Source organism: Typopeltis vanoorti, chromosome 7, assembly GCF_054136105.1.
Source record: "Typopeltis vanoorti isolate ZY-2024b chromosome 7, IOZ_Tvanoo_1.0, whole genome shotgun sequence".
Classification (NCBI taxonomy): Eukaryota; Metazoa; Arthropoda; class Arachnida; order Uropygi; family Thelyphonidae; genus Typopeltis; species Typopeltis vanoorti.
In genome coordinates this window covers 122,351,971-122,378,533 of record NC_143555.1, presented here as the reverse complement: position 1 = coordinate 122,378,533, position 26,563 = coordinate 122,351,971, and the positions used below count along the sequence as shown (strand labels likewise).

The 26,563-nt window shown below is 35.4% G+C and overlaps 1 protein-coding gene across 2 annotated transcripts in view; it reads right to left on the bottom strand.

Annotated features, from left to right (window-relative positions):
- Window positions 1–8,178: 8,178 nt before the first annotated feature.
- LOC150105011 (CCA tRNA nucleotidyltransferase 1, mitochondrial-like) overlaps window positions 8,179–26,563 on the bottom strand; it is an 83,366-nt gene continuing 64,981 nt past the window's right edge. For both annotated transcript variants that reach the window (XM_090396101.1, XM_090396100.1), the window contains exons 7-8: window positions 19,200–19,312; window positions 8,179–8,664 (exon numbers count right to left, since the gene is read on the bottom strand). In XM_090396101.1, coding sequence (XP_090252227.1) covers window positions 8,233–8,664; window positions 19,200–19,312 — 545 coding nt within the window. In that variant the 3' untranslated portion in view covers window positions 8,179–8,232. The remainder of the gene's footprint in view (window positions 8,665–19,199; window positions 19,313–26,563) is intronic.

Sequence of the window (26,563 nt, the reverse complement as noted above, 5' to 3'; positions counted from 1 at the left end):
ATTCAATATGTCGAAGGACTGGAGTGTTAAGCTTTCCGAGCTTCACAATCATCACAGACAGAATCCATTTTGTAGCAACATTTATAAAAATGAGAATACAGGAGACAACTACCAACAACTTGTGTGCCCTAAAATTAGTATTGCATGTAATTGTGTGTTCTATAGTCAATTTTTCTCAGTTGCACCATTAAATAAGTTTTATCCAGTAAAATACTGGCTAATTAGGGAATCGACTGAAAAAAAAAACTAGAAAGAGTTGATGAGTAGATCAAATCTGTAAATCTTCCACTGAACAGATGCATCAAGAAAGTTATTCCAAAATTACAAGGGATTCTGGGAAGTTCTGATAAACACTTAGAACAAGAATGATATTAGCAGGGTTTTTTCTCCTGGAAACTCAGGTTTTTCATCGTGCATACAGACAAATCGGCCCTTCAGAAAACACGCAATTTACAGACAAAAAATACTAGTTGTGGTGGGCGGTAGATGGAGATGATTGGTAGTAGAGGTGGAGACAGTTGTATAGTGGGTGTCCTCCTGCGATGAGTCTTCAGACTCCTTGGAGGTGTCACGAATAATAATAAAAACAACTGATATAACCACAAGAAAGAACATACGAGGATATAAGAATACGAGTTACCTTCATAACTCTGCCACTAGTATGTTCTTTCTTGTGGTTATATCAGTTGCTTTAATATCATTTATGTTCCAGGCGTTTATCAGAAATTTCGAGACTCCCCCCTCATATAGAGTAACCCAAAACCATCTGTTACAATCCTGATATTATTATTATTATTATTACATGACACCTCCAAGGAGTCCAAGAACTCATTGTGGAAGAGCATTCCCCCACAACTCACCATCTCCACTACTTAATCCTCCATCCATGCAATATCTACCATATCCCAATATTTGTTTGTAAACTGTGTGTTCTCTGACCGATTTGCATTACTTTAACATCAATACATTTATTTCCTTATCATGATACACAAATTTCACTTTGTAGAAGTCAAATTTACTGACTATTAGTACCTCCTTAAAACAAGACTAAGTAAGAAGGCTTCTATTTCCCCCCAGGTGTTAAATGGTATGTCATTAGTAGAAATCATTAGTACTGTGACAGTGCTTTTAATTCTGTGTGCAGTGTCAATCAGTTGCATGTATTCTCGGGATCATTTACGAGGGTTGTTCAATAAGTCCGTGCAAAGTGAATTAATATTATTTCACTCAGACATTTGCAGGAAGGAAAAATGTGTGTCAAAAACTATAAACAGCAATACCTTCTCTGAATAGGTGGAATGTAATAAAATATGAGAATTAGGGTGTCATTAGAATATATCCATGTAGTTTGATTCTGATTTCAATGGGATTAATTTTGTATTAGCAAAATAGTCCAAATGGATTGCAGTAATACAACACTAGATGGAATTTAATGCAATTTAGTATTAAGTATATTTATTAAAATTTATCAAGTGATTTTCAATTTAGGTTTCAATCATACCATTTGTAGTACAAAATGTTAGGTAAAATAAAATTATTGGATGTAAACAATTATAAAAGCTGATTGGCCACATTCATATATTATGCCACAATGAGTTTCAGTCTTTCAAGAGTTGATGAATTTTTTTATTCTATTTTTTTTTTATTTTTTTAATTGGATCAGTTTGATTAGTATTCAGAATTCTATTAAATTTTATGAAGTCTTTTCAATTTTGGTGTCAGCCGGACTGTTTTAATGGCAAAACAAAATTATATCTACAGTATAGTATAATTGTTGTGATAGTGAGTGGTGTAAGTACTAAAGAACGGTATTAAATATGCACTATTTTTATGATTGTCTAGGTCATTTCATTGCCATAGATTTTACTAAAATCAAGTGGAAAGTTTTTTTTTTTTTCCAACTCAAATTTGTTTTCTATGGTAATGGATAAAAATGAAATCATGGAAGTAGAAGCATTATTTCAATGCTTCAGAAACTTTATTATATTCACCATAGCAGTCAAGACTAATATGCAAGCTTTGTTCAATGCAGTACATTTGAAATGTATTCAAGTTGAATGATCTATGGAAGAAAAAGCACTGGCGAGCAAATAGGTAGTAGGTGTTTTATTTATTTATTTTTTAAAAAGCCTTATAAACTCAAGGAGCTATACAGGCTCATCCAGAGCAGGCTTTTAGAAACATCTGCCAAATCCATGACCTATTGGTTGGAAAGTGTATAGTGGACTAGAGAATAGTGACAGAAGTCTAGAAAATGCTGGGCTGCTTGAAGGTTAGAAAAACAAAAAGGACCTGAATAAAGGAATAGTGCATTTATGCATAGTCCTTCACAGGACCAAGTACAAGACTGAAATATTGCAAAAGCATCAAGAGATTGGTAGAAATTAGAAGAGAAAAAAAGCAAGGGGTGTGAGGTAACAAACAAACAATGAATGATTAAATAAAAGAAAGAGGGTAAGGAAAATTTTTTTTGACAGAGATTCCTACAATAAGAGGGATACTTATTAAAAGTATGACTAAATCTTGTTAGTCCAATGTGACAATTAAAAATATTTGTGAAGCTGTCAGGATGCAAAAAAGGTAAGGTGAACAATTGGTTGTTTTGGCTAACAATGATGACTTGAAAAGGAAGATTATGAATGAGTTATTGGAAGAAGTGAAAAAGAAGAGTGAAAGGGTAAAGACTAAGTCTGCTATCACAATATGATAGAGGTGAACTGAGAATGAGGAGGAGAGTAATGATTACAAATGAATTAATAAGCAGGTTGTGCAGGTTGTGGAGTTTGTAAAACCTATGAACCAAATTTGATGTATAGAAGGACTTATATAATGCTGATGGACTGCACTTAAATGGATTTGGATATCTAGTGAAAGCTTTGTTCACTCAAAAGTCAGGAAAATTAAAGTTATCAGGATGGTTGCAGGTGAGTGTGAGGACAGCGCCCATTAGGCAGGTGAGTGTGAGAATGACCAAAAAATGCAGAATCTAGTCTCTCAAGTAACAAAATTGAATGTGTAATCAATATAAAGTGTAAAGATGGGCTGGAGGCTTAATATGTTCACACGACTATGTTTTTCACATTTCACAAAGTCAAGCAAGCTACCACCCTGGTGGTAGCTTGCTTGACTTTGTAATGTTATGTAACATGCCCGACAGATGGCAACTGGAAGTACAAGATGATTTTATGTTCCACCCCAGGGCAAGAAACAAACAATACAATTTGTATTGTATTGTTTCTTTTAACATGTTTACACCAGTGCCTGGTGTAAACATGCTAAAAGGATGCTACAGTTTGTGTATACAAATGCCAAGGAATAAGAGGAAGGAGTTTATGGCATTGGCTAATGTAACTAATGAAAAGTTAGTTACATGCATTAGTGTGACTAAGCTGACAGCAGATGATGTAGTTATATGGATAGAATGTGAGGGTTATTCAGGGAGGATAGAGAAAAAATAGGATGGGGAGAAGGGTACTGCTGATAATAACAGATGAAGTGCAGCAAGACAGGTCTAGATGACAGTTCATATAAGGCAACCTGTTGTGAGATAGAGGCCAATAGGACAAATTATAGTCAATTGCTGCTATAGATTAGAAGGTGCAAGGAATGATATGTATTACATGCATCAGCAAATTAGCACAATGGGTGCAAGCTAAGTAATTATTATAGGGGGACTTCAGTACACAGACATAGATTGGAAGAAGGAAAGATCATATGGCAGGAATGAAATGATGGAATTTATATGCCTACTAAACAGATAATTACTTGAAGTGGGATGTGACAGAGGGGGGGGGGCTCAAGGTATGAGAGCATCAGATCTGGTCATAACCAATGTGGCTACCACATTGCCTCCAGCTAGGAAGAGAGTGAGCATAGGGATCTTGACTTGGGAGACTGCAAAACATGGAATTTTCAGTTAACAAGTAGGTGATTATGGTCATGCCTTAGTAATTTACTAAAGTTTTTACTAAGTGATTTACTATAATAAAGTTGGATAAAGAGAATAGCTACATGATGATACTGCTGGAATTTGTAAAGGCATTTGACATCGAACTCCGGTACACAAATTGAAATAAATGGGGACAGATATGAAATTGGTGATATGGATACAAGAGTGGCTGACGGACAGATACCAAAAAATAGTATATGGAGGAAGAGCAGAATCCCAGTAATTGGCAGTGTACCTCAAGGCTCTGTGCTTGGACCTCTACTGTTTAACTTGTACAATAAATGATATAGGAAATGATTTTAAATGAAATATTCAGTTGTGTGATTTTCTTTCTTGACTACTTGTATAATAACTATAACACTTTTTATGAATGTTAGTCAAGTGAGTTTTAATTTATCGTCCTACAAGTTTCACCGATTTTTGCTATCGGCATCTTCAGGGGATACAATTGGTAACGATATGAAGGTAACAGACTAGGTTTTAACTGACAGTTATTTCATACAAAATTAGTAATGTGCGAGACAATGCAGTTGGTGTGAAAGTTCATTTCTTTGATGTTTAGTGATCTAATTAAAGTTTTCCAAATTTCCAGTAGGATTAGATCTTGATTTTTATTTAAGTTTCCTGTTGAACGGGCGACCATAGCAGCCTCCTTGAAGGTTCTGGAATGGTAGTTCTTTTCTATATAGGGCATATGACTCTTATCCCACTCAATAAGATGGTTGGTAGAAGCAAAGTGGGAAGAAAGGCCTGAAATATCTTGTCTGTTGTTTCTAACATAGCCTATGTGCTCCTTCTGTCTCATTTCGAAGCTTCTAGAGGTCTCACTAATGTAACTAACACCACAGGAGCAAGGTATATTATATACTCCAGAGTACTTGTAGAATGGATGGGGGGTCTTACGGTGATCTTAAAAAATTTCTGAATAGTATTGACTGGCTTGAATGCCACTCTAATATTGTGTGGTTTAGAAGGATAGTCAATTTTTTGGAAATGCTGCTGACAAATGGAATAGTTATAGTACTGATGTATTGGGTGTCATCACGTTGTCTTTGTGGTATATCCGAAAAGAGAATCTTGTTGCAGAGTCTTTTAGGATAACCATTTAAGATAGCTCTCTGGATATTGTAGTTAATTCTTTTTGTAAGTCATCTTGGTCTGTGGTGTACTGTATAGCTCTTTTCTTAAACATATGGATAATGCTAAGTTTCTGGGATATATGATGTGATGAGTTGAAATGGAGGTAATGTCCAGTATGATAATTACATTAACTCTAAACCGTCTCTACCAGATAACCAAGTGATAATAAACCCTAAACACATTTTAACAAACCTGAGATCTCAATTCTCAAAAAAGGATTCAATTTCGCCTTAAAACCTACTGCTATTCCTAAAATAGAGGTCATCTGAAACTTAGAAAAAGCCATCTCATTGCTACCACACCCAATAGCTAATGACTTATGATAAAAAAGCAGCATAATCCTTTTAGCTCTGTCAAGATCTCTTAACACCAATTCTAACCAAATGGAAAGAAGAACACTACTCAAATTAAAGAATAATAAAGACATCATCATACTTAAAGCTGACAAAGGCAATAATACTGTTATCTTAAATACAAAAGATTATGAAGAGAAAATTAAAAATCTATTATCAGACACATCTGTCTATGACATTCTCAGTACAGATCCTATGCAAAAAAATCATAATGACACCAGTGAACTATTACGTGGAATGACTAACTGGCCTATAGACTTAATAAGAAAGCTAAAATCCATGCACCCGTTGACTCCAAGATTGTATGGCGTTCCTAAAATACATAAAGAAGGTATACTGTTACGTCCAATAGTTGATGGAAACTATTCTCCAACTTACCAGCTGTCTAAATATCTAGCCAAGATTTTACAACAACACATTCACAACTCGGATACTTATATCAAAAAACTCACAACATTTTATGGAAAAATTAAAAAACATCCCTATCTCTGAAGATGATATACTAGCAAGCCTTGACGTCACATCTCTGTTTACAAACATTCCAGTTGTGGAAGTCATCAACATCTTAGACAACTTGTTCCCAAGAAACATCACCACTTTGTTCAATCATTGTTTGACTTTGAACTATTTCGTTTGACAAAAAACAGTCTACAAACAACTTACTGGATTAGCCATGGGTAGTCCCCTCTCTCCTTGTGCTGTCTTATTCATGGAAGACCTAGAGGATAAAATCTTATCTCAAATTACCCCAAAACCGAAAACTTGGTACAGATATGTAGATGCCATCTTTATCATTTGGAATCATACGAAAGAAGAACTAATGGATTATCTCAACCAAATCAATAGTTTCCACCATACCAACAAATTCACATTAGAAATTGAAAAAGATGAAAAACTTCCATTCCTAGATATCCTAATAAAGAAACAAACCAATAACAGTATCAACTTGTCTGTGTATAGAAAACTTATGAATACTGGACGTTACCTCCATTTCAACTCGTCACTTCATATATCCCAGAAACTTAGTATTATCCATATGCTTAAGAAAAGATCTATACAGTACACCACAGACCAAGATGACTTCAAAAAAAATTAACTACAATATACAGAGAGCTATCCTTAAATGGTTATCCTAAAAGACTCTGCAACAAGATTCTCTTTTTGGATATACCACAAAGACAACGTGATGACACCCAATACATCAGTACTATAACTATTCCATTTGTCAGCAGCATTTCCAAAAAATTGGCTATCCTTCTAAAACCACACAATATTAGAGTAGCATTCAAGTCGGTCAATACTATTCAGAAATTTTTAAGATTACTGAAAGATCCTCATCCATTCTACAAGTACTCTGGAGTATATAATGTACCTTGCTCCTGTGGTGTTAGTTACGTTGGTCAGACCTCTAGAAGCTTCGAAACGAGACAGAAGGAGCACACAGGCTATGTTAGAAACAACAGACAAGATATTTCAGGCCTTTCTTCCCACTTTGCTTCTACCAACCATCTTATTGAGCGGGATAAGAGTCATATGCCCTATATAGAAGAGAACTACCATTCCAGAACCTTCAAGGAGACTGCTATGGGTCGCCTGTTCAACAGGAAACCTAAATAAGAATCAATGTCTAATCCTACTGGAAATTTGGAAAACTTTAATTAGATCACTAAACAAAGAAATGAACTTTCATGCCAATTGCATTATGTCTCGCACAATACTAATTTTGTATGAATTAGAACTGTCAGTTAAAACCTAGTCTGTTACCTTCATATCCATGAAGATGCCGATAGCAAAAATCGGTGAAACTTGTAGGACGATAAATTAAAACTCACTTCACTAACATTCATAAAAAGTGTTATAGTTATTGAAATATTCAGTTATTTGCTAATGATACAAAATTGGGTAAGGTGATAGATATCAAGGCAATGTAGAGAACTTGCCTTGATATCTTGATGTAGATGGCCTATAGATAATGGGGACACCAGTTTAATATAGAAACATGTAAGGTTATGCATTTCGGAATGAAAAGATTACAAAACATTTTAAAAGCTGTGTACCACATTGATGAAACTACTCCAGGAAATTGATGAAATCAGACTGGGAGAGGGTAGAAAGTTGAAGTACAGAAAACATATTGCTAATATCATGGGATTACTTGGTTATTGTAGAACAAACTAACATGCAGAGATAAGGAAGTTATCATTCCTCTTTATAAGGCCTTGATATATCCACATCTGTATTAATGTGCTCAAATCTGGTCACTGGTTTTTTTTTTGGGGGGGGGGATTAATAAGTGATGGAGAGGAATACAGAGATGAGTGACAAAATGTTCTCTATGATTATAAATGGAGGGTTGGTTGCAAAAGCATTGATGCAGAGGAAATATTTCACTAGGCAAGGGGGAAGAATAAAAGGGTTATCTTTAGAAATTGAGTAAGAGTGGTGAATAAATGAAATAGGTTGCAAGAGGCAGTTATGAATTCAAAGATAGGAATGATAGATATTGTGTGGATATTTTGGATTTTCACAGTAAGGTTTCTGACTATGGAGGTGCTCATGAAACATATTTCATATTACATTGTAGTATGAAAACTGACATAATACTTGAAAGTTTAGAACTCAGAACTGTTAAACTGGGAAACGTGAAGCATCTTACTGTTGGACACTTGATGTATTATGTACAATTTATATGTACTGGTGCCAAATCATATTTCAAATTTATCTGCTAGCTTTCTGGATATTAGTAATAATTTTATTTTTACAGTAAACTGTTTTTTTAAAAAACATATTTCACATTTTACTTTTATGTTTTGCTTTTTTCTTTTCTTCTGCAATTTTTTGTTCAGCTTGAAGTCGTTCTAAAAGTTCTTGCGTAGTTATTTTGAAATCACTCTGAAGCCACTGTTCTGTAAGTCTTTTCATTAGCCTCTTATGTTTATGAAAATTATAATTGATACCAATGTCTTTTAACATACTGGTATCAAGTGGAAATCCAGGGAAATTCCAGTCTTGCAGTTCTTTCAGTAAGGAAGCTTCACCTCTGTATTTTAAAACCTCACAAACCCATTCTTTAATATCCTTCAGTTTCATTTTTTCAGGTATATGTTCTATTTGGAACTTAAGTGACCTGTCACATATTTTTTCATTTCTATAATTGAGAATGCACAAAAGTAGTTCAAGATCATAGACTGAAAGCTTTAAATGATTAACCAAATGTATACCCTACAAAATAAAAACAGCTAATGTTATAAACTTGAAAAGTTTTTCAAAATAATATTTTAACTATCATGTACCAGAAATTGCATTTCTAAAAAACACGACTATATACAATTATAGCCATATATATATATATATATATATATACGTATATATATTTTTTTTACAATTATTACAAAACATTTATGCAATATTCAAGTTATGCAATTATTATACATTATTTAACTTATGCCTATATGTAGAAAATAAAGTCATCAAGTCAAGCAGAAAAGCAGATTTGATAACAAATGCTTAAAAGCATATCTATGCCAAGATAAGCTTGGCATAAGAAGACAAGCTTTTATTATATTTCATCTCTTTATGCAATAGTTATGTTTTATAGGAATCCTAACCACAAAAGACTGCAAAACCTGCACCACATTAATATAGTGGGTAAGTTAAGGAGTAGATAACCTGAAAATCTTGCTTGAGATTAAACATGGAACTTTTTGAGGGACTTCAATATGAATTTGTATATGAATTTCATCACCCTACTGGAGATGAAATTCACAAGTTGATGCATTACATGCATCAACTTGTACATGCATGTAATGATCATTAACATTTTATTTTTATTATTATCAGACTTCCATGGAGTTAATGGCTCGTCACGGGAGGTTCCCCTCCCCCATTACACAGCTTATCATACTCTGACTTGAATGTATTCGCTGCTTCCACACTCATCACACTTTCAGGCAGTGCATTCCAACCACCTACAACTCTCCATGCAAAAAACCTACTTCTCACTCCCTTGCTCTCACATCCTCTTTATACAACTTCCAGGATTGGCCTCTTGTTCTCCTTCTATCTCCAACCCTTTTATGAAAAATCTCATCCACATTTAATCTGGTTATAACCTCTTACCAACTTATATGCCTTGAACATGTCTGCCTCCTCATCCTTCTATTCACTAGACTCTGCATTTGTATTCCCCTCATCTACTTTACATTCCAGAGACCACCTGAGTGAATCGTTTCTGAGCCTATTCCAACACCTCTTCATCCTTTTGAAAACTTAGTGACTAAATCTATGCACAGTAATCCATATAAGGTCTGATCAAAGTCTCATATAATAGAATTAACATCCTTACTCCTATATGTCATCTCCTCCACCTTTAAGATATCCCCACTAATCTTATACTCTGCATCCCATCTGTACTTCCCAAACTTTAAAAACTTACACTTTGATATGTTGAAATGGTAGCCTTCATTTAACCATTCAGAAAGTCTATTCAAGTTCATTTGGAAGGCTACAATCATTGTATGCCTCATAGTTCTTCCAGATGATGCAAAGTTCCCAACTTTGCATCATCTGGAAACAACTATATATCACCATTCAAGCCCTTTTCAATATAATTTACATCCAAATTAAATAGCAATGGATCCAAAACAGACCCTTGGGGCACACCACTGGCAATATTTCTCCTCTGGGCTATCACCAGCCATATACAACTTGCTGATACCTATTAGACAGCCATATCTCCAATCCTGTGCACAAATCTAATATCCAATGGCATCTATTCCAGTTTAATTACCAGCTGGTCATGTGGCAATCTATCAAAGGCATTAGCAAATCTAAATATACCACCATGTATGCTTCCCCCTTTGTCCAATGCACCTGTCACCTTTGTTATAATACATAAGTAGACTGCTAAAACAAGATCTTCCTTCAGCAAACACATGCTGTCTATGAAAAGGAATGTTGTTGTTATCAATCCAATTTTGAATCCTGGTCATCACTAGCCTCTCTAACAACTTTACCCAAACTCTAGACTGCTCTGTTTGTCTGGAGCAAATGGGCAAATCTAAGCCTTAAGTTAAAGAAGTAAGTTGAAGCTGTTTTTCCATTTCGGCAGCAAGACTGTCACAGCTATAGATAATGATATATTAAACGGTATGGTACTTTTCGCTTCAACTAAGAACTTTTTTGTTTTCAACAACTATAATAACAGTTGTGCAACGTAAGTTTAGCTTGTGGCTATCCCAGTGTTTGATACATAATAAATAAATTAAAAAATTTTAATCATATATCTAATGTAATAGGTTTACAAGTCTTCTTTTCACTGGAAACAACAGTGCCCTTACTTTGATTTTTATCTGCCATTATCAATCACAATAAAATAAAATGTAATAATAATTACAGAGTTTATAATTCACAGCAAAATACAAAAACATAGAGGAATGCAGTGCATAACAATGCTGTAAACAAACTCATTGTCCTCCAAAACTGTACCTTAGTTAATTTACGGCAGTGCCATGTTGCTAAAACTGATGTGTGAACAAATGCAGCAAATGCGCACTGGTCATAACTGAAAATCATCATAAAGCAAAGAATTATAAGGTGAGGCCTTACATATCACCATTATCAATTTCCTGATATGTACCCACAAGAGGTGTTCAGGTTATTATGACAGCACTACATGATCAAGTTTACATTATTATTAATCTCCTATCCATAATTTTCCTCCAAATTAGTCTATTATTTGTCAGCACTCCAATATTGTCATATCTAACATTTCCTGTTTCTAATGCACTTTTAACTGAATCAATCCACTATGACCTTGGTCTTCTTCTGGGTCTCTTTCATGCCATCTTGGTATCAAACACCTGTTTTTCAACCTTTCCTCACCCATTCTATTTAAATGACACATTTTTGAATGCTAATAGTGTCAAGTTCCTTTCTAATATCTTCATTTTTAATATGATTCTGCCATTGATACCAATGGTTCACTCTCCTAATTTTCCTCAGAACCCTAATATCTGTGGTCTCTAGTCTTTGATCAAGTGCTTTATTTCTAATCCAACTCTCAGAATCCATAACTTAAAACTAGTTTAAACACCATCTTTTATAGTAATAGTTTAGTGTGCCAGCTAATTTCTCCCTTATGCTATATAAATTTATTCAGCAGACACCATGTCAGCTTTGCTTATTCTGTTATCTAGGTTCAGATTTAACCTGCCATCTTCACTAAAAACTGTGCCTAAACAGCTGAAATATTTTACTTCTATAGGCTCGCCATTTGGAATGCAGTTGACGTGTTCAATGTTTTTGTCAATTTTCATAGTTTTGGTCTTTTTATTGCTGATTTTCATGCCAAATTTGTTACAGCTGTTATTCAATTTAGTTAGTGAATTCTGGAGACTTGCACTAGATGTGTTTAGGAGTATGTCATCTGCATTAAGGAAGGAGCTAAGTTTGATATCTCCAATTCTAATATCAGGCCTAATGCTATTTCATAACGGGATCCATACAGATGATGAATAAGAGGGGAGATAATGTGCTTCCTTGTCTTACCTCTGATTTTACATCAAACCATCTTAATGTATTTCTTTCAATTCTAACTGCTGACTGACAAACTTGTCGTATGCCTTTTTTCAGATCCTTGTCATATTCTCACAATTTCTCAACTATTTGTGTTAAAGTGAAAATCTGATCTCGACAACCTTTATTTGGCCTGAACCCAGCTTGTTCTTCTCCAAGTTTCTCTTTCACAATCTTTCTCAACCTCTTTTCAAGTATGCTTGCATAAATCTTACCTGGAACAATTAATAGAGAAATTCACCTGTAATTCCCATATTCAGCTTTATTCCTTTTTTATAAATGGTACTATGAAAGCGTGACTCCAATCATCAGGAATTTGACTTTCCAATCAGACCCTCAGAATGGTGAAACAATTCTGAAGGCTAAAGAGGAATATTTGATTAAGTACCAGGTGCACTTAATCAAATATATACCTGGTGTGTGTGAACATCTCTGTAGCTGAAAAATTTTGCAGCTTCACTACAGTTTTTTCAACTTAATTTCACATCTCCTTAACTGTGGTAATGTCTGAGTGTGGTGTGGTTTTCACTTGTGAAAACAGATCTACTGAACTACTGGCTTTTTTTTTTTCAGTTGGTACATGAAATGATTGAATATTACCATGTATGTAATGCTGATATTTTGGATTATATATTTAGTTGATTATTTTTTAACCATCACCAATGAGCTATGAAAGTAAGATACTTCACTAGCTATTAATGGTTTAACAGTCTTACCTGCAAAGAAGACAATTTGGGATCTTTACTAAATTTTGTTGACGTATCTCAATTTTGTAATAAACTGGACCACTGCTATGCAATATAAATGATTAGTTAAATATCGAGTAATACACAATCATCTAAAAAAAGCATTTTGTATATAAAAAATGACCCAAGACTGAAGTAGGAGAGTGACTACAAATCAGGAGCAGGTATTTGGCTGATATTATTCTTATAAGTCAGTTTATTAGTGATTTTGCTGCTGCAGTTTCACAGAGGAATTTCAAATCTCAGCAATTAAAACAATAATAATGTTTCTATAACTTTCTCAGTACTTAGCTTTCCTTGTAAAACCACAATGTAAAATGATGCACAAGATGGCAGAATTTTGCTGGCTGGAGCATCGTCTGGTTAAACAAGACCCCCTGTTCTTTTCATCAGGGAACCAGGGCGAACAGCAAAAAAGTCAGCTACCTGGAACAAATCCCAACTCAACAGAGTTCAAGTCTGGTACTATCAACATCAGCATCAATGGAAGAGGAATGGAAGTGGAAGAATTGGATAAGTACAAGATTGACATATTAGACCTGACTGAAACAAAGAAGACAAAAACAGTTGAGAACTATCTTAGCAACAAATACAAAATGTTATATTCAGGCAATGATAATCATGGCAAAGAAGGAGTAGGTATAGTCTTCAAAAGGCAGCTGGAGTAGATGAAATTTGGTCATAAATGCTCAAATATGGAGGTCTAAAAGTTCTACAGTGGCTGCATTGTATAATTTAGAAGGCCTGGTCAGAGGGTAAAATTCCAGATAATCGGAGCAGAGCTCTCATAGGTCCATCTATAAAAAAGGGAAATAAAACTGAATGAGAGAATTACAGAGATATTTCCCTACTAAGTGTTCCTGGTAATATTTATGCAAGTATACTTGAGAAACAGCTAAGAAAAATTGTGGAAGGGAAGCTTGGTGAAAAACTAGCTGGATTCCAGCCAAATAAAGATTATAAGGATCAGATTTTTACTTTAAGATAAATAACTGAGAAATCATGGGAATATAACAGAGATTTATATTTAAGTTTTGTTGATCTGGGAAAGGCATGTGAGAAGGTGCCAAGAGGAAAGTTCTTCAAAATGTTAGTTATATGGTGTGAATGGAACATTATATCAAGCAATACATAGTCTCTATTTAAGCTGTAAGTCAGCAGTTAGAATTGAATGAGGTATGAGGCAAAATCAGGTGTGCGATAAAGGTGCCCATTATCTCCACTGTTATTCATTATTTATATGGATCACATTATGAAATAAAGTAGTATTAAATCTGATATCAAAACTGATGATGTCAACTTAGCTCTTTACTTTATGCAGATGATGTCATACTTCTGAATAAATCCAATACAAGTCTGCACAATTCCCTGACTAAACTGAATAACTGTTGTAATAAATTTGGTATGATTTTCATACTGAATTTGATTCTACCAAAATCAATAAAAAGACCAAAGACATTGTAAACATCCACTGTATCCTGAATGGTGAATCTAGAACAAGTAAAATATTTCAACCATTGAGGCACAATATTTAGTGAAAATTGCAAATTAAATATGGAAATTTTTACTAAATAATTTAAGGAAATTACAACGTAAACTAGGATATACATTAAAATAAATTTTAATATACTTCAATATTTCGGCAACGTCATGTTGCCATTTTCAAGGAACTTAAGAACAAGACGTGCACCCAGGCACAACAAACAGTAAGTGAGGAAAAAGCAGGAAGGTATTATTTCTCCTAAAGTCCTGATGGTGTCCCCTAGCAGGCAATGTTGGTATTCTTGGGCAATTGGGCTGAAGGTCTTCTGATGTAGGTTTCCAAAATTTGAGGCAGTCTCATGCAGCCAAATTTGTTGAGGTTTGGATTGTTTCTTAGGGCTGAAGCTGATTCCATGAAAAGCCTTTCATATTTGTATTTACTGCGGTGTATTATCGTGGCTTTCTTCCACCGTATTCTATGGCAGGTATCCAGTGCATAGTCAGCAAGACCAGAGTGGCTGTATTGGTGAAACCGGATGTAGTCCTTGTGTTCTGAAATTCTGATATTTGCTGTCCTGCCTGTTTGGCCAAAGTAGGACAGCTTACAGCTGCAATGGACCTGGTATACACCAGGTAGGTCTAGTGGGGGAGGTTGGTCTTTAGTAGAGCAGATAAGGGATGCCAATTTTTTATATGGTCTGTAACAAGAAGTTAAGTCATGTTTTCTTAGGATTGTTGTAATTTATTCGGATATAGGGTATGGTGATGGATTTAGAGTAATCCTTGTTGTGAGGGGGAGGGGGTTGTGGTTACTGGTCTCAATATTTTTTGGATTTTTTTTGGGGGGATAGCCATTGGCTGAGAAAGTGTCGAGCATGTGGTTTAGTTCTGTGGTTAGGGCATTGTCATTTGAACAGACAAGTTTAGCCCTGTTGTGTTAGTGTCTTAATGACTCCATATTGTTGCGAGGTGGTGCGGTGGGATTGTTGGTGAATGTATCTGCCTGTATGGGTGGGTTTTCCATAGACTGAGAAAACCAAAGTTCCACCAGACAGTTGTAGGTGTCCTCCCGCGATGAGTCTTCAGACTCCTTGGAGGTGTCAGGAATAATAATAATAATCAGGCTGGCAGGTGACTAGTGTGTCTAAAAAAAGGAAGGCAGTTGTTTTTTTACTCTTCCAGGGTGAATTTGATTCTGGGGTGTTGGTTGTTTAAGTGTGTTAGGAAGGAGAGGAGTGCATTGGAGCCATGTGGCCAAATAGCGAACATATCATCAACATAGCAAAGCCAAATGGTTGGTTTTTGTGGGGCAGAGTTTAAGGCTTTCTCTTCAAAAGTCTCCATATAAAAGTTGGCCAAGGGTGGGGAGAGTGGAGAGCCCATGGCTGCCCCCTCTATTTGTTTGTTTGTACAATTTTCCTTGCCAAACAAAATAGCCTGAGTTCATTGTGAACTGAAATAGAGCTGTGATATCGGGAGGAAATTTAGCTTGGATTAGCTCTAAGGATTCTTTGAGTGGGACATTTGTGAATAAGGAGGAGACATGAAAACTGACCATTACGCCAATGTGTTTGAGTGTAAGGTTTTCTATGTGTGAAGGTGTGTTGCCAGTATAGTGAGAGAGAGCTTTGGCCAAATGTTTAGCTAGTTTGTATGTGGGGGAATCAATGCCATCCACTATGGGACGTAATGGCACATTTTCCTTATGAATTTTTGGGAGTCCATAAATACGAGGGGGGGGGGGTGTATGGAGTTAAATGGTTTTAATTTGTTAGTGATTTCCACAGGCCAAGAAGTGACCTTCTTAAGGAGCCTGTGGAGTTTTCTAATTTGTGAGTTGGTGGGATTGTACTCGATAGGGAGGTAAGTAGCCCGATCTAACAATAGAGCTTTCAGCTTACCTGTGTAATCCTTTTGGTTAAGCAATACTGTGGCGTTCCCTTTATCAGCTTTGGTGATTATTATTTCCTTGGTTTTCTTTAATTCTAGTAGAGATTTAATTTCCTTACTGGGCATGTTGGCTTTTGGTGGTTTAGCTTTGGTCAGAACACAAGCTACATCCAGTCTAATATCATTGGCAACGTGGTTTGGAAGGTGTCGTATCCCGCGTTCAATTCGTATCAAAATATCTTTAGCAGATATTCTTCTGGGTGCAATGGCGAAGTTGTGGCCACACGCGAGGGTGTCAAGACAACTGAATCGTCTCACCTTCCTAAAATGCTGCCGGGATAACCAGGTAATTCCTAACTGTGTCAAATTCGAGCACCATTTCTCTTCACAAAAGGCTCTTCGTATTTATAACTGTGCCAGCCAAGCTTTGCTCAGGGAACAAATTGCTATGATTTGTTGTTTCCTGAATGATGCTAACTTAGCTATCCAGGCACTCGAAGATGACCTTTCAAGCACCTTAAGTCACGAAATTTAGCCTATTTTAAACGACATCTCGTGCACTGCAACAGAGAAAGAATTTAAAAAAGCACGAGATCGACACATTAAAAAATTTGAAAATTTAAAAAAGAACTTGATCTCGAAACCACAACTTCCTATCGAAACGGTAGTCAACCTTTCGTCATTTAGTGTGAAACCTGAAGCATTCAATGCCCTCGCACATGGCCACAACTTCACCAATGCACCCAAAAGAATATCTGCTGAAGATATTTTGATACGAATTGGAGACATTGGAGACAGCTTGTAGGTGTAGCATGGAATAAGGATTGGCTAGAAAGGAGATCAATGCAACTTGGGTGATATTCGAGAACTGTCTAGTAGAAGCAATGTCTAAATGTATTCCAAGGGTCAGAAGGTTAAATAAGGTAGGTGTGAAATGGCTAATCTCCAATGGCTCTTTTAGAACCATTGGAGATTAAACATGCAATACAGATGAAAAAAAGGTATAAGGAGGCAGCAAAAGAGGAGTGGTAATAATGAATTCCATGAGAATTACAAAGAATAGGCAAGGACAGTAACTTGGTTAGTAAAGATAGCAAAAGTGAAGTGTGAGCAGCAGTTAGCTAATGAAGCTAAAAATAATCCTAGGGAGGTTCCTTCAATATGTAGCCAGCAAAAAAAAAAAAAAAAAAGAAAAGAAAAAGGATTATGGAAGGACGACACTGATTGGAAATTGGAAAAAATGGTATAAGAACAACTGCTGCAGAGGATATAATTGAGAGATACTTAATGAGCAGTTCATAAAGGTCTTTCATTTTTGTGAATGTGACATCATGGAGAGTTTGAGAGCAGTTGATGATGATGAGGAGGAGAGACTGACTGTAAGTGAAAAAGAGGTATATGGGGAATTGAGAAAACTTGATGTTAATAAGACTGTGGGACTAGATAATATATCACCATGTATTTTCAAGGAATGTGCCAAGAAGTTGGTATCTGCATTGACATATTGTTTAATATGAGTCTTGCACTGGGTCAAATTCCAAACAAGATTGTGCCACTTCATAAGGGAGGTGACAGAACTCGAGTATCAAATTATAGGCCTATCTGTGTGTTAGTTGTTGAGGTTAAAGGTCTGGAGCAGCTAGTGAGAACCAGGATCCAGAATTGGGTTGACAACAATGGTATTATCTTTGATAGACAGCATGGATTTGCTAAAGGGAGGTCATGTTTTAGTAATCTACTTACTTATTACAATAAGGTGACGGCATCATTGGAGAAAGGAGATGGATACACACTTGTATATTTAAATTTTGCAAAGGCTTTTGATAGATTACTGCATGATAAGCTGATAGTCAAACTAGAGTAGATGTGGTTGGATATTATAGACTAGTGCATTGGATTGAAGACTGTGTATGGGGGAGCAATATCCAGTGGTGTGCTTTAGGGGTCTCTTTTAGAACCATTGCAGTTTAACCAGTATGTTAATGGTATTGGGAAAGGTCTGGATGGAGATATTCAGTTTTTTGCAGATGATGCAAAGTTGTGACGAACTATGAGGAGTAGAGCAGATGTTATGGCCTTACAAGAAGACTTGAATAGATTGAATACCTTTCGCAACATTACAATGTTGCGAAATGTAAGGTTTTAAAATTTTGGAAACAAAGATGGGATGTAGAATTTACACTTGGTGGGGATATATTGTTGGAGGTGGAGGAAATAAGAGATCTTGGGGTGGTGGATACAGATCTGAAATTTAAAGGACACATTGTAAAAATTGCAAGAACAACACAAGAAATTCTGGGAATGATGCAAAAGACACTGACTTGTAGAAGTAAGGAGATTCTTGTTCAACTGCATAAGGCTCTGATTAGGCCACACATGGACTACTGTGCACAGATTTAGTCATCTGGTTTTCAAAGTATCAAAAGATGTTGGAAAGGGTCAAGAGGTGACTGACTAAGGAGTATGTGATCTCTGGAATGTTGAATAAGAGGAAAGATTGAAAAGATGCAATTTACAGTCTAGTGGACAGGAGGAAGAGGAGTGATATGATATAGATGTACAAGTTGGCAAGGGGTTGTTATAGGATCAATGTTGAAGAGGTTTTTCATAAAATGGTGGGAGATCAGGGGAGAACAAGAGGTCATACCTGGAAACTGTATAAAGAGGGTGTGAATAAGGGATGAGAAGAAGGTTTTTTGTATGAAGAATTCTGAGTGATTGGAATGCCTTGCCTGAGAGTGTGGTGTCTGCAGAGAAGTTGAATGTGTTTAAAGCACAGTATGATGAGCTGTGTGTGCATGACAAAGGGACCACCCTAAATGAGTCTTTGACTCCATGGGGGGGGGTCTTAGGGTAATAATAATAATATTTTTTCAGAAGAAGAGAACTATCTGAAGGAATCACACTTGTAGTACATAAAAGATATCCAATAAAATATAACTGTTTATAAGTGCACATACATCAGAAGAAGATTGCTTCCAAGGTGATTTCAGAGAATAAATACAATTTTTCATTTACAGGAGATATTAAAGGCTAATCTTAAATTATTTTAATAAGTATTACCTCTTCCTTATTGTGGAGCAGTGCAGTTAACAATGTTACTGGCTGAGGCTGAAGGGAAATTGCTCTATCACATACCTGTTGAAATTCAGCAATGTTAGGATGATTTGGCAAACCTACATAAAGAATAAATAAACATTTAAACATTCCCTGTATAACCATACTTGGATTTTTTCATCAAGAAAAGGAATAGAAGTGATTTTGAGTTCTGGTTGAGAGTGCTTTATTTATAGTCAACTCTCACTATAGAAAACACAACTGTTATAACAAACTCACTCACTATAAAAAAAGTATTGAAATGTCCTGACCAAAGTCTCACAGGCACAATGCACAATAAATGAGACTGTGGGGAAAATGCACAATAGCAAACTATTCACCATAATAAACTTTTTTGTCTTCCCTATGAGTTTGACAGTGAAAGTTTGTAATTTCTAAACATTATTATGCTTATAGTTTCTAACATATATTTGTAATGTCATGTATATGTAAAGGTTCCACAGCCTTATAAACTTTTTAAGTCATCATTAGTGAGTCATTCTGATTTATTTATTTTTTTTTACAGAGACAATTTCAAACATAAGACATTGATCTATACAGTGCTGCAGATGGAGAAAGGTTATGAAGAAAGAATAACTCATTATGATTAATGTAATATAACAAATGGCTAAGCCTATAATAAATTTCAATGCTAAATTCTAGTTTCAATAAATTAAGTTATAAATTCCAAAGCAAACTTTACATTTCTCATTGAAATTTATAACATGGGTAAGTGATTAAGTGAATCAGAGCAATTTATGTAAAGCAGTTAATATTAGGACCAGGTTTTCCTAGAAATTTAAGATCTGATTGAATGATTGATGGTTAGAATACTGAGAATTGATAAAAATATGGCTCTAGCAGATCTCAAAACCTGGGACACACTATTTCATATATGGAAATTGCATTTTAGCTTCAGGCCATCTTTCAGAATAATGAAAGTAAAGGAACATAACATATCACAGTATTATAGTTACAGAATTGTAACGTTATCCAATGTAACAGCAAAAGTAGATTTATATGTAATACTTCCAATCTTACAGCAAAAGTCAATATTTTTAAATTTTTTTATGTGACTCTCACTCACAAAAGGTTGTAAATCTCTAGTACAGTAATACCATGGGTGGGCTAAGGATACTTTTTACCTATTCTTTTTTTATTAATTTTTTTTGTATGTTTTGTTTTTTACCAGGTCCAAAAACTCTGCTCTAGAGACCAAATATGGAATTTTTTCAAGTAACTTCAGGCCTCCAGTAAGTGGAGTGGTGAGCTCACACCAGGTAATGAATTTCATCTACCACCTGAAGACAATCACATATTCATGCTTGTGGCAGGATTTGAACCTGCCAAAGCACTATGGTCTGCTGGTTAGAGAGTGGCTATGCTAACCACTTAGCCAACTAGGCAGGACAAATAATGTAACAGCAAAAGTATAGTTATATGTAATGCCATCCAAATTCTAGGTATGGGATGAAGGGCATGAAGATGCTTGCCAACGTTCTGCCAATCCAGGTTGCAGTAGTTTTTGAATGTTATAATTTATTAGACTTAATGTTGATTATTTCAGTGCATAGTTTATAGTGTGTTGGCAAAAAATTATATGAACAACAACTTCCGTGGTGGTAATATTAATATTGTTATATGGTTCAGTTTCTTTCTTGAAGGATATAAATTATGAATGGAAACAAGGCAGTCCTGAAGTGCTCCAGTAACATCAGTTATGTGGATTTTATATAGGATGCCATGCAAACGGACAGTCAGGTTTAAAGCAAACATTTAAGACTATTCCAGGAGAACTGAGATTGTAGCCTGAAGTTAACCATCGTGACTTAAATAAAAAATAAATCTTACATTTATTTTTACATTAATATATCTAAATTTGGAAAAATTATCCTCAGTGTTTGATATTCTCATTTATTTATTTAGTTAGTTATTTTTTTTAAAGAAAATTTTATTTATAGTTATAGATATTAGTTCATTTCTGACTGTGCAAGCACAGCAAGCATTAATGAAATGAACATGTACTTTGTTAATTAATATTAGTGGTTTTGGACACTTTGAATATCGTCTTAAAAGTGGATAAATATTGGCATTAATTATTATATTAAAGTAATTAATTTGAATTTTATATAATCCATCCATATTATTTCATAGTTTGTGGTGTGAAATCAAAAATGTGTACAAACTATCATGACTGACTGATTTTCCCTTTCAGTCATTTCCGACTGTAGGTGAATTTGTAGGCTTTGCCCACTAAGTATTCCTGGTGAGATTTTTACAGGGTAGTCCACCATTGCTTTCCGCAACCTCCAAAATTTATCTGAGCTTAGGACTGGCATATGGCTGGGACATATTCATGACTAACCCATGTGTGTGTGTGTGTTCTTGGGAATTTTTTCACCCGGAAAACCCGAGTTTCTGGGTGAAAAAATCCCCTATCTCCCTATCAGACTGGCTAACTCACCTTTCTTCAAAAAAGACCAGATAATGATTCCTCATGTCACTGACGGGAATTGAACCCAGGTCTTTCCAACCAAAGGGATTCGTCTATACTGACTGAGCTACGGAGGCTCTCAAGCTATCATGTGAGTTACTGTATTGAGAAATCTCATTTTCCAGCCGAAGATGATATTAAAAAATAATTATTTTTTAAAGTATTTTCTTAGAGATGTGCAGCTGTGCATTAAAGAAACAAACTTGATACTCTTGATAGAATGAATACTTACTGGACCAGAAACCTGGACATTGCTGGTTTAATGTCTATAGCTGAAAGGCATAAATACTGAGAACTGTTAACACACCCAGCAGTTCCACTAACATGAAGATATAAAGAGAGAATTGTTGTTACAGACTAAGCAGATTTCATGAAGGTTGACTATATGCCCAATTCAAGACAGCCTGAAAATCTATGAGCATTTCAGACTCCCAAGGTTCATATAAGTACTGCAATAGATTGGGCATTCTTTTTTATGTATGGTCAATGTTTCAGGCTAATTCTGATGAAATCAAATAATTGGAACACCTAGTTGTAGTAAAAAAAATGCATGTTAATTACATTTCTAGTACTGAGTGGTAACACCATTGGCCTGAATGATAGCAACTACCCTTCGGGGCATGCTTTCAACCAATTTCTGATACATCACAACAGGAATATTCTTTCATTCCTTGTGCAAAGCTATCCACTATTGCTGATGACAGCTGCTGTAGTCTGGAGAAAATCTGGCATTCTAATTTATCCCAAAGATGTTCAATGGAGGTTGAGGTCTGACTCTGAGCCAGCCAGTTTAACAGTCCAATGCTGTTTTGTGGAAAACAGTCTCATATGACATAGAGCATTGTCATGCTGTAACATGCAAGGATCACTGCTAAAATACTTCCATAGTGTTGGAAGTATGAAGTTGTCCAGGATGTTCAGGTAGCCATCAGACATTATGGATATGTCTACCAATGTACCAAGTCCAATCCAACTGAAACACCTCCATACCATTACCAAGCCTCCAGCAAACTTGACAGCCTTTTCCAATCATCTATGGTCCAGGAACAGGAATGGTGTAAAAGACACAGTCCAAACTCAGCAGTCTGGACTGGTGTCTGGAAAAACTCAGCAGAACTACCACAGTAGAATTGCTGTGGTAACCTATGGCATGCAATTCTTTGCAGGCAGTTCTAGCATTGACAGATGTCCCAGCAGCACTTTTCCAGGTTGACTGGGAGGTCTGCCACTAATGATGTGCAGGATGCTTGAACATTTCGAGATGCAGCTTGTTGATCCCAGTCAGTGAGTGTCGGTGTTGTCTTCCCAGGGTGTTTTCCTACTGTAGTAGCACCATCAATTTTTCATCTATGAATGACATAAGAAATGGTGGATTTCAGTATATTGAGTTGGGTAGGAATGCCACAGACAGAAAGACGGCTGATGTGACATCCAACTACCATCCCATGTTGAAAGTCTGTCGGTTCAGCTGAGTGTTGTGTCTTGACATTGAGTACAGTGCAAAACGTGCAGCACATCCCACCTTATATTACAAGACTTATGCAGACACTTCCTAAATATCTGCATGTGGTAGGATCTGAAATTTGCATGGCATGTAAGATGTCCAAATACTTTTGTCAACATAGTGTATATATTCTATGTGAAAAGTTGCAGAGTCAATAGCACTGTAGCAGCTATGTAACAAGGTTTAAAAGAAAAGGAAATTATTGATATTCTTCTTAAATAGCTAGCAGTAGTAGTAGTCACTGGGCACTACTTTATGAGGATGGCTCTTCCAGAGAATAAGAAGCAGATAAAATAAAAGAAGAGGACAAGCATATAGACTCAACTATACTGCTATTATCCAAGAAAAATGAAAGAGTTTGAAACAAGAACCAAACCTTGGAGTCTCAGTGGCAAACAGTGAAGAAAAAAATTGTAAGGATAGAAAAAAAATATTTATGCCAGAACTACATGGTGGAGAGAAAAAAGTTAAAGAGGCAGGCCTCGAAAAGAAGAAAGCATATCAAAAGTTCCTAGGAAGTAGACGTCCTTAGATGCCCTAAGAGAATAATGAGAAAAATGTAAGAGAGAAGCTATGTGAAAAAGTAACTAAAGAAAAGTAATGGGAATATGGATGATAAAGGCGATATGAAAAATGAAGATAAAAATATTCTGGACATCTGGTGTAATTAAATAATTACTTATTATTAAATGAGATAAGCAATGAAAGAACTGTGGCAGGAAATACTCAATAGGAATATAATCAGGAATACATGTTAATCTTTGAGGTAAAAAAGAAAGAAAGGCACTGGAATAGATAATATTTGACTAGATAGGAATACAGAGGTATAAAAGTTTTACAGTGGCTACACTGCATAATTCAGAAGACCTGGCCAGAAGGTCAAATTCTGGATTACTAAAGTAAAGCTATCATAGTTCTCATCTATAAAAAAGGGAAATAAAACTGAGTGTGTGAACCACAGAGAATTTTCCTACTAAGTGTTTCAAGTAATATTTATGCAAGCATACTCAAAAAAGAGGCTAAAAAAATTGAGGAAGAAGGAAAAAAATGGGTAAAGAACAAGCTAGATTCATGCCGAGCAGGCAATATCAGGATCACATTTTCACTTTCCAACAAACAGTTGAGAAATCATGGAAATATAACAAGCTTCTGTACTTAAGTTTCGTACAGATGCTTGTTAAAATGCATACATCTGTAAAAATGCATACAACACACAACAAGATGCCAAGCTTTTCAAAAGGTTACAATTATATGGGATAAGTGGAACATTATACAGAGCAATACATACAGTCAGCAATTAGAAACGAAGGAGGTAGAGGAAGATGATTTGATGTAAAATAAATCAGATGTATGACAGTGCTGCACACTTTATTTCTGCTCTTATTCTTCATTGGTATGAATCACATTATGAAAGAAAGTGGAGTTTTTATATCTATGATTTTGATATTAAAATCAGAGATATAAAACCTAGATCATTACTCATCATCATCATCAAATTCCTGCCATGTACCCTCAAGGGGTGTACAGGATATGACAGTACTACATGAAAAAATTACATCATTACTAACTTCCTATCTACAATTTTCCTCCAAATCAGTCCGTTACTTGTCAAGACTCCAACATTATCAGATCTTATATTTCTATCGTCTAAGGCACTTTGTACCGTATCCATCCACCTATATCTTGGTCTTCCTCTGGGTCGTTTTCCTGCCAACCTGGCAGAGAACACTTGTTTTGCTAATCTTTCTCCTCCCATTCTGTTTAAGTAACCATACCACCTGAGATTAGCTCTGCTAACGCATTCCTGGATGCTGACAATGTCAAGTTCTTTCCTAATATCCTCATTTTTAATATGATATTGCCATTGATGCCATTACTTTATGTAGATATTTATGTAGATCATTACTTTATGTAGATATTATACTCCTAAACAAATCCAGTGCAAGTTAACATGATTCCTTAACAAACATGAATAACTGCCTAAACAAATTTCACAAGAATCAGTAGTAAAAGAAAAAAAACTACGAAAATAGGCAAGAGCATGGAAAACTTGCCATAATCTGTTGGGATGTTCACAATTTTAGCAATGTGATCCCTGAACTTCAAATCTCCGTCCTTCATCACTCCTAGATCTCTCTTCTTCTGCACCTCCTTCAAAAATTTTCCATCAATTATATTCCAACCTTGCCACAAATTTCAAGACCTTGCACTTTGCAATTAAACTGATAGCTCTACTCATTTTCTGTAGCTGTTTGCTGATGGTGCAAAGTTCAGCTTTGCAATAAGCAAACAGCTAATATCTCTTTTGGGAAACCACTCCTCCATAATACCTGTTTGACAGCCAATCAGCTATGCAACTCACTAGTCTGTTATCGAATCCCATCTATTTCCATTTGGATACTAGCCCTTTGAAAAATCCAAGTATACCACACATATATACATTTTCTTTAATAAGTGAATTTATCACCTTGTTGTAATATGTAAGCAGATTGGTGAGACATGACTTCCTCCCTAACAAACCCATGCTGACCATCATAAAGAATATTGCTATTATCAAGCCACTTCTGAATTCTAATCCTCACCAACTTTTCTAACACCTTAACAACAACCTCAGACATTGGTCTATAAAGTAGCCTGTATTATTCTCCCCCCCTTATGAAGTGGAACAATTTTTCCTACCTTTCATTCCTTTGCGACTTAGTCTGTTGCAAGACTAATGTTAAACAGGTGTGCTAAAGGTGCCATTAATTCCATAGAGCATTGCCTCAAGACACATGGCAATATACTGTCAAGTCCTATTGCCTTATTAATATCAAGTTTACTTAATTCCTCTTATACATCCTGCTCATTCATCATCAGATCCTCCTCCACCATGTAATATTTCAGGGCATTGTAATAATTTCTGTCTCTATTGATTTATTTAACATATTGTATTATATAGTAATATTTTTTAATTATTAAATGTGATACATTTTCTATTCTCGATTAATGTAATATATATTCTATATTAATGGGTCTCTTTATATTATTTTTATTATCTACTTCTTTTCCACTTTATCTTTACTTTTATTAATTTCTCTACCTTTCTATTTCTCTCCTACTTTAGCTTTCTATCCTTTATTATATTTACTCTATGGATTAGTATTTTTCCGATACTGGGAGAACTCTAGAAATTTATTTAGATTTATCGACTGCACCACCAGTGCTCTCCTTGTGGTATTAGATATAAATATACTTCCAGTAGAGTTCACTCTGAAATTATCCTAAAGCTTATTTAACAGTTGTGGCTAATATTTAATTGCTTTGCTCACAGGTTCGTGTTTATTTAGAAAA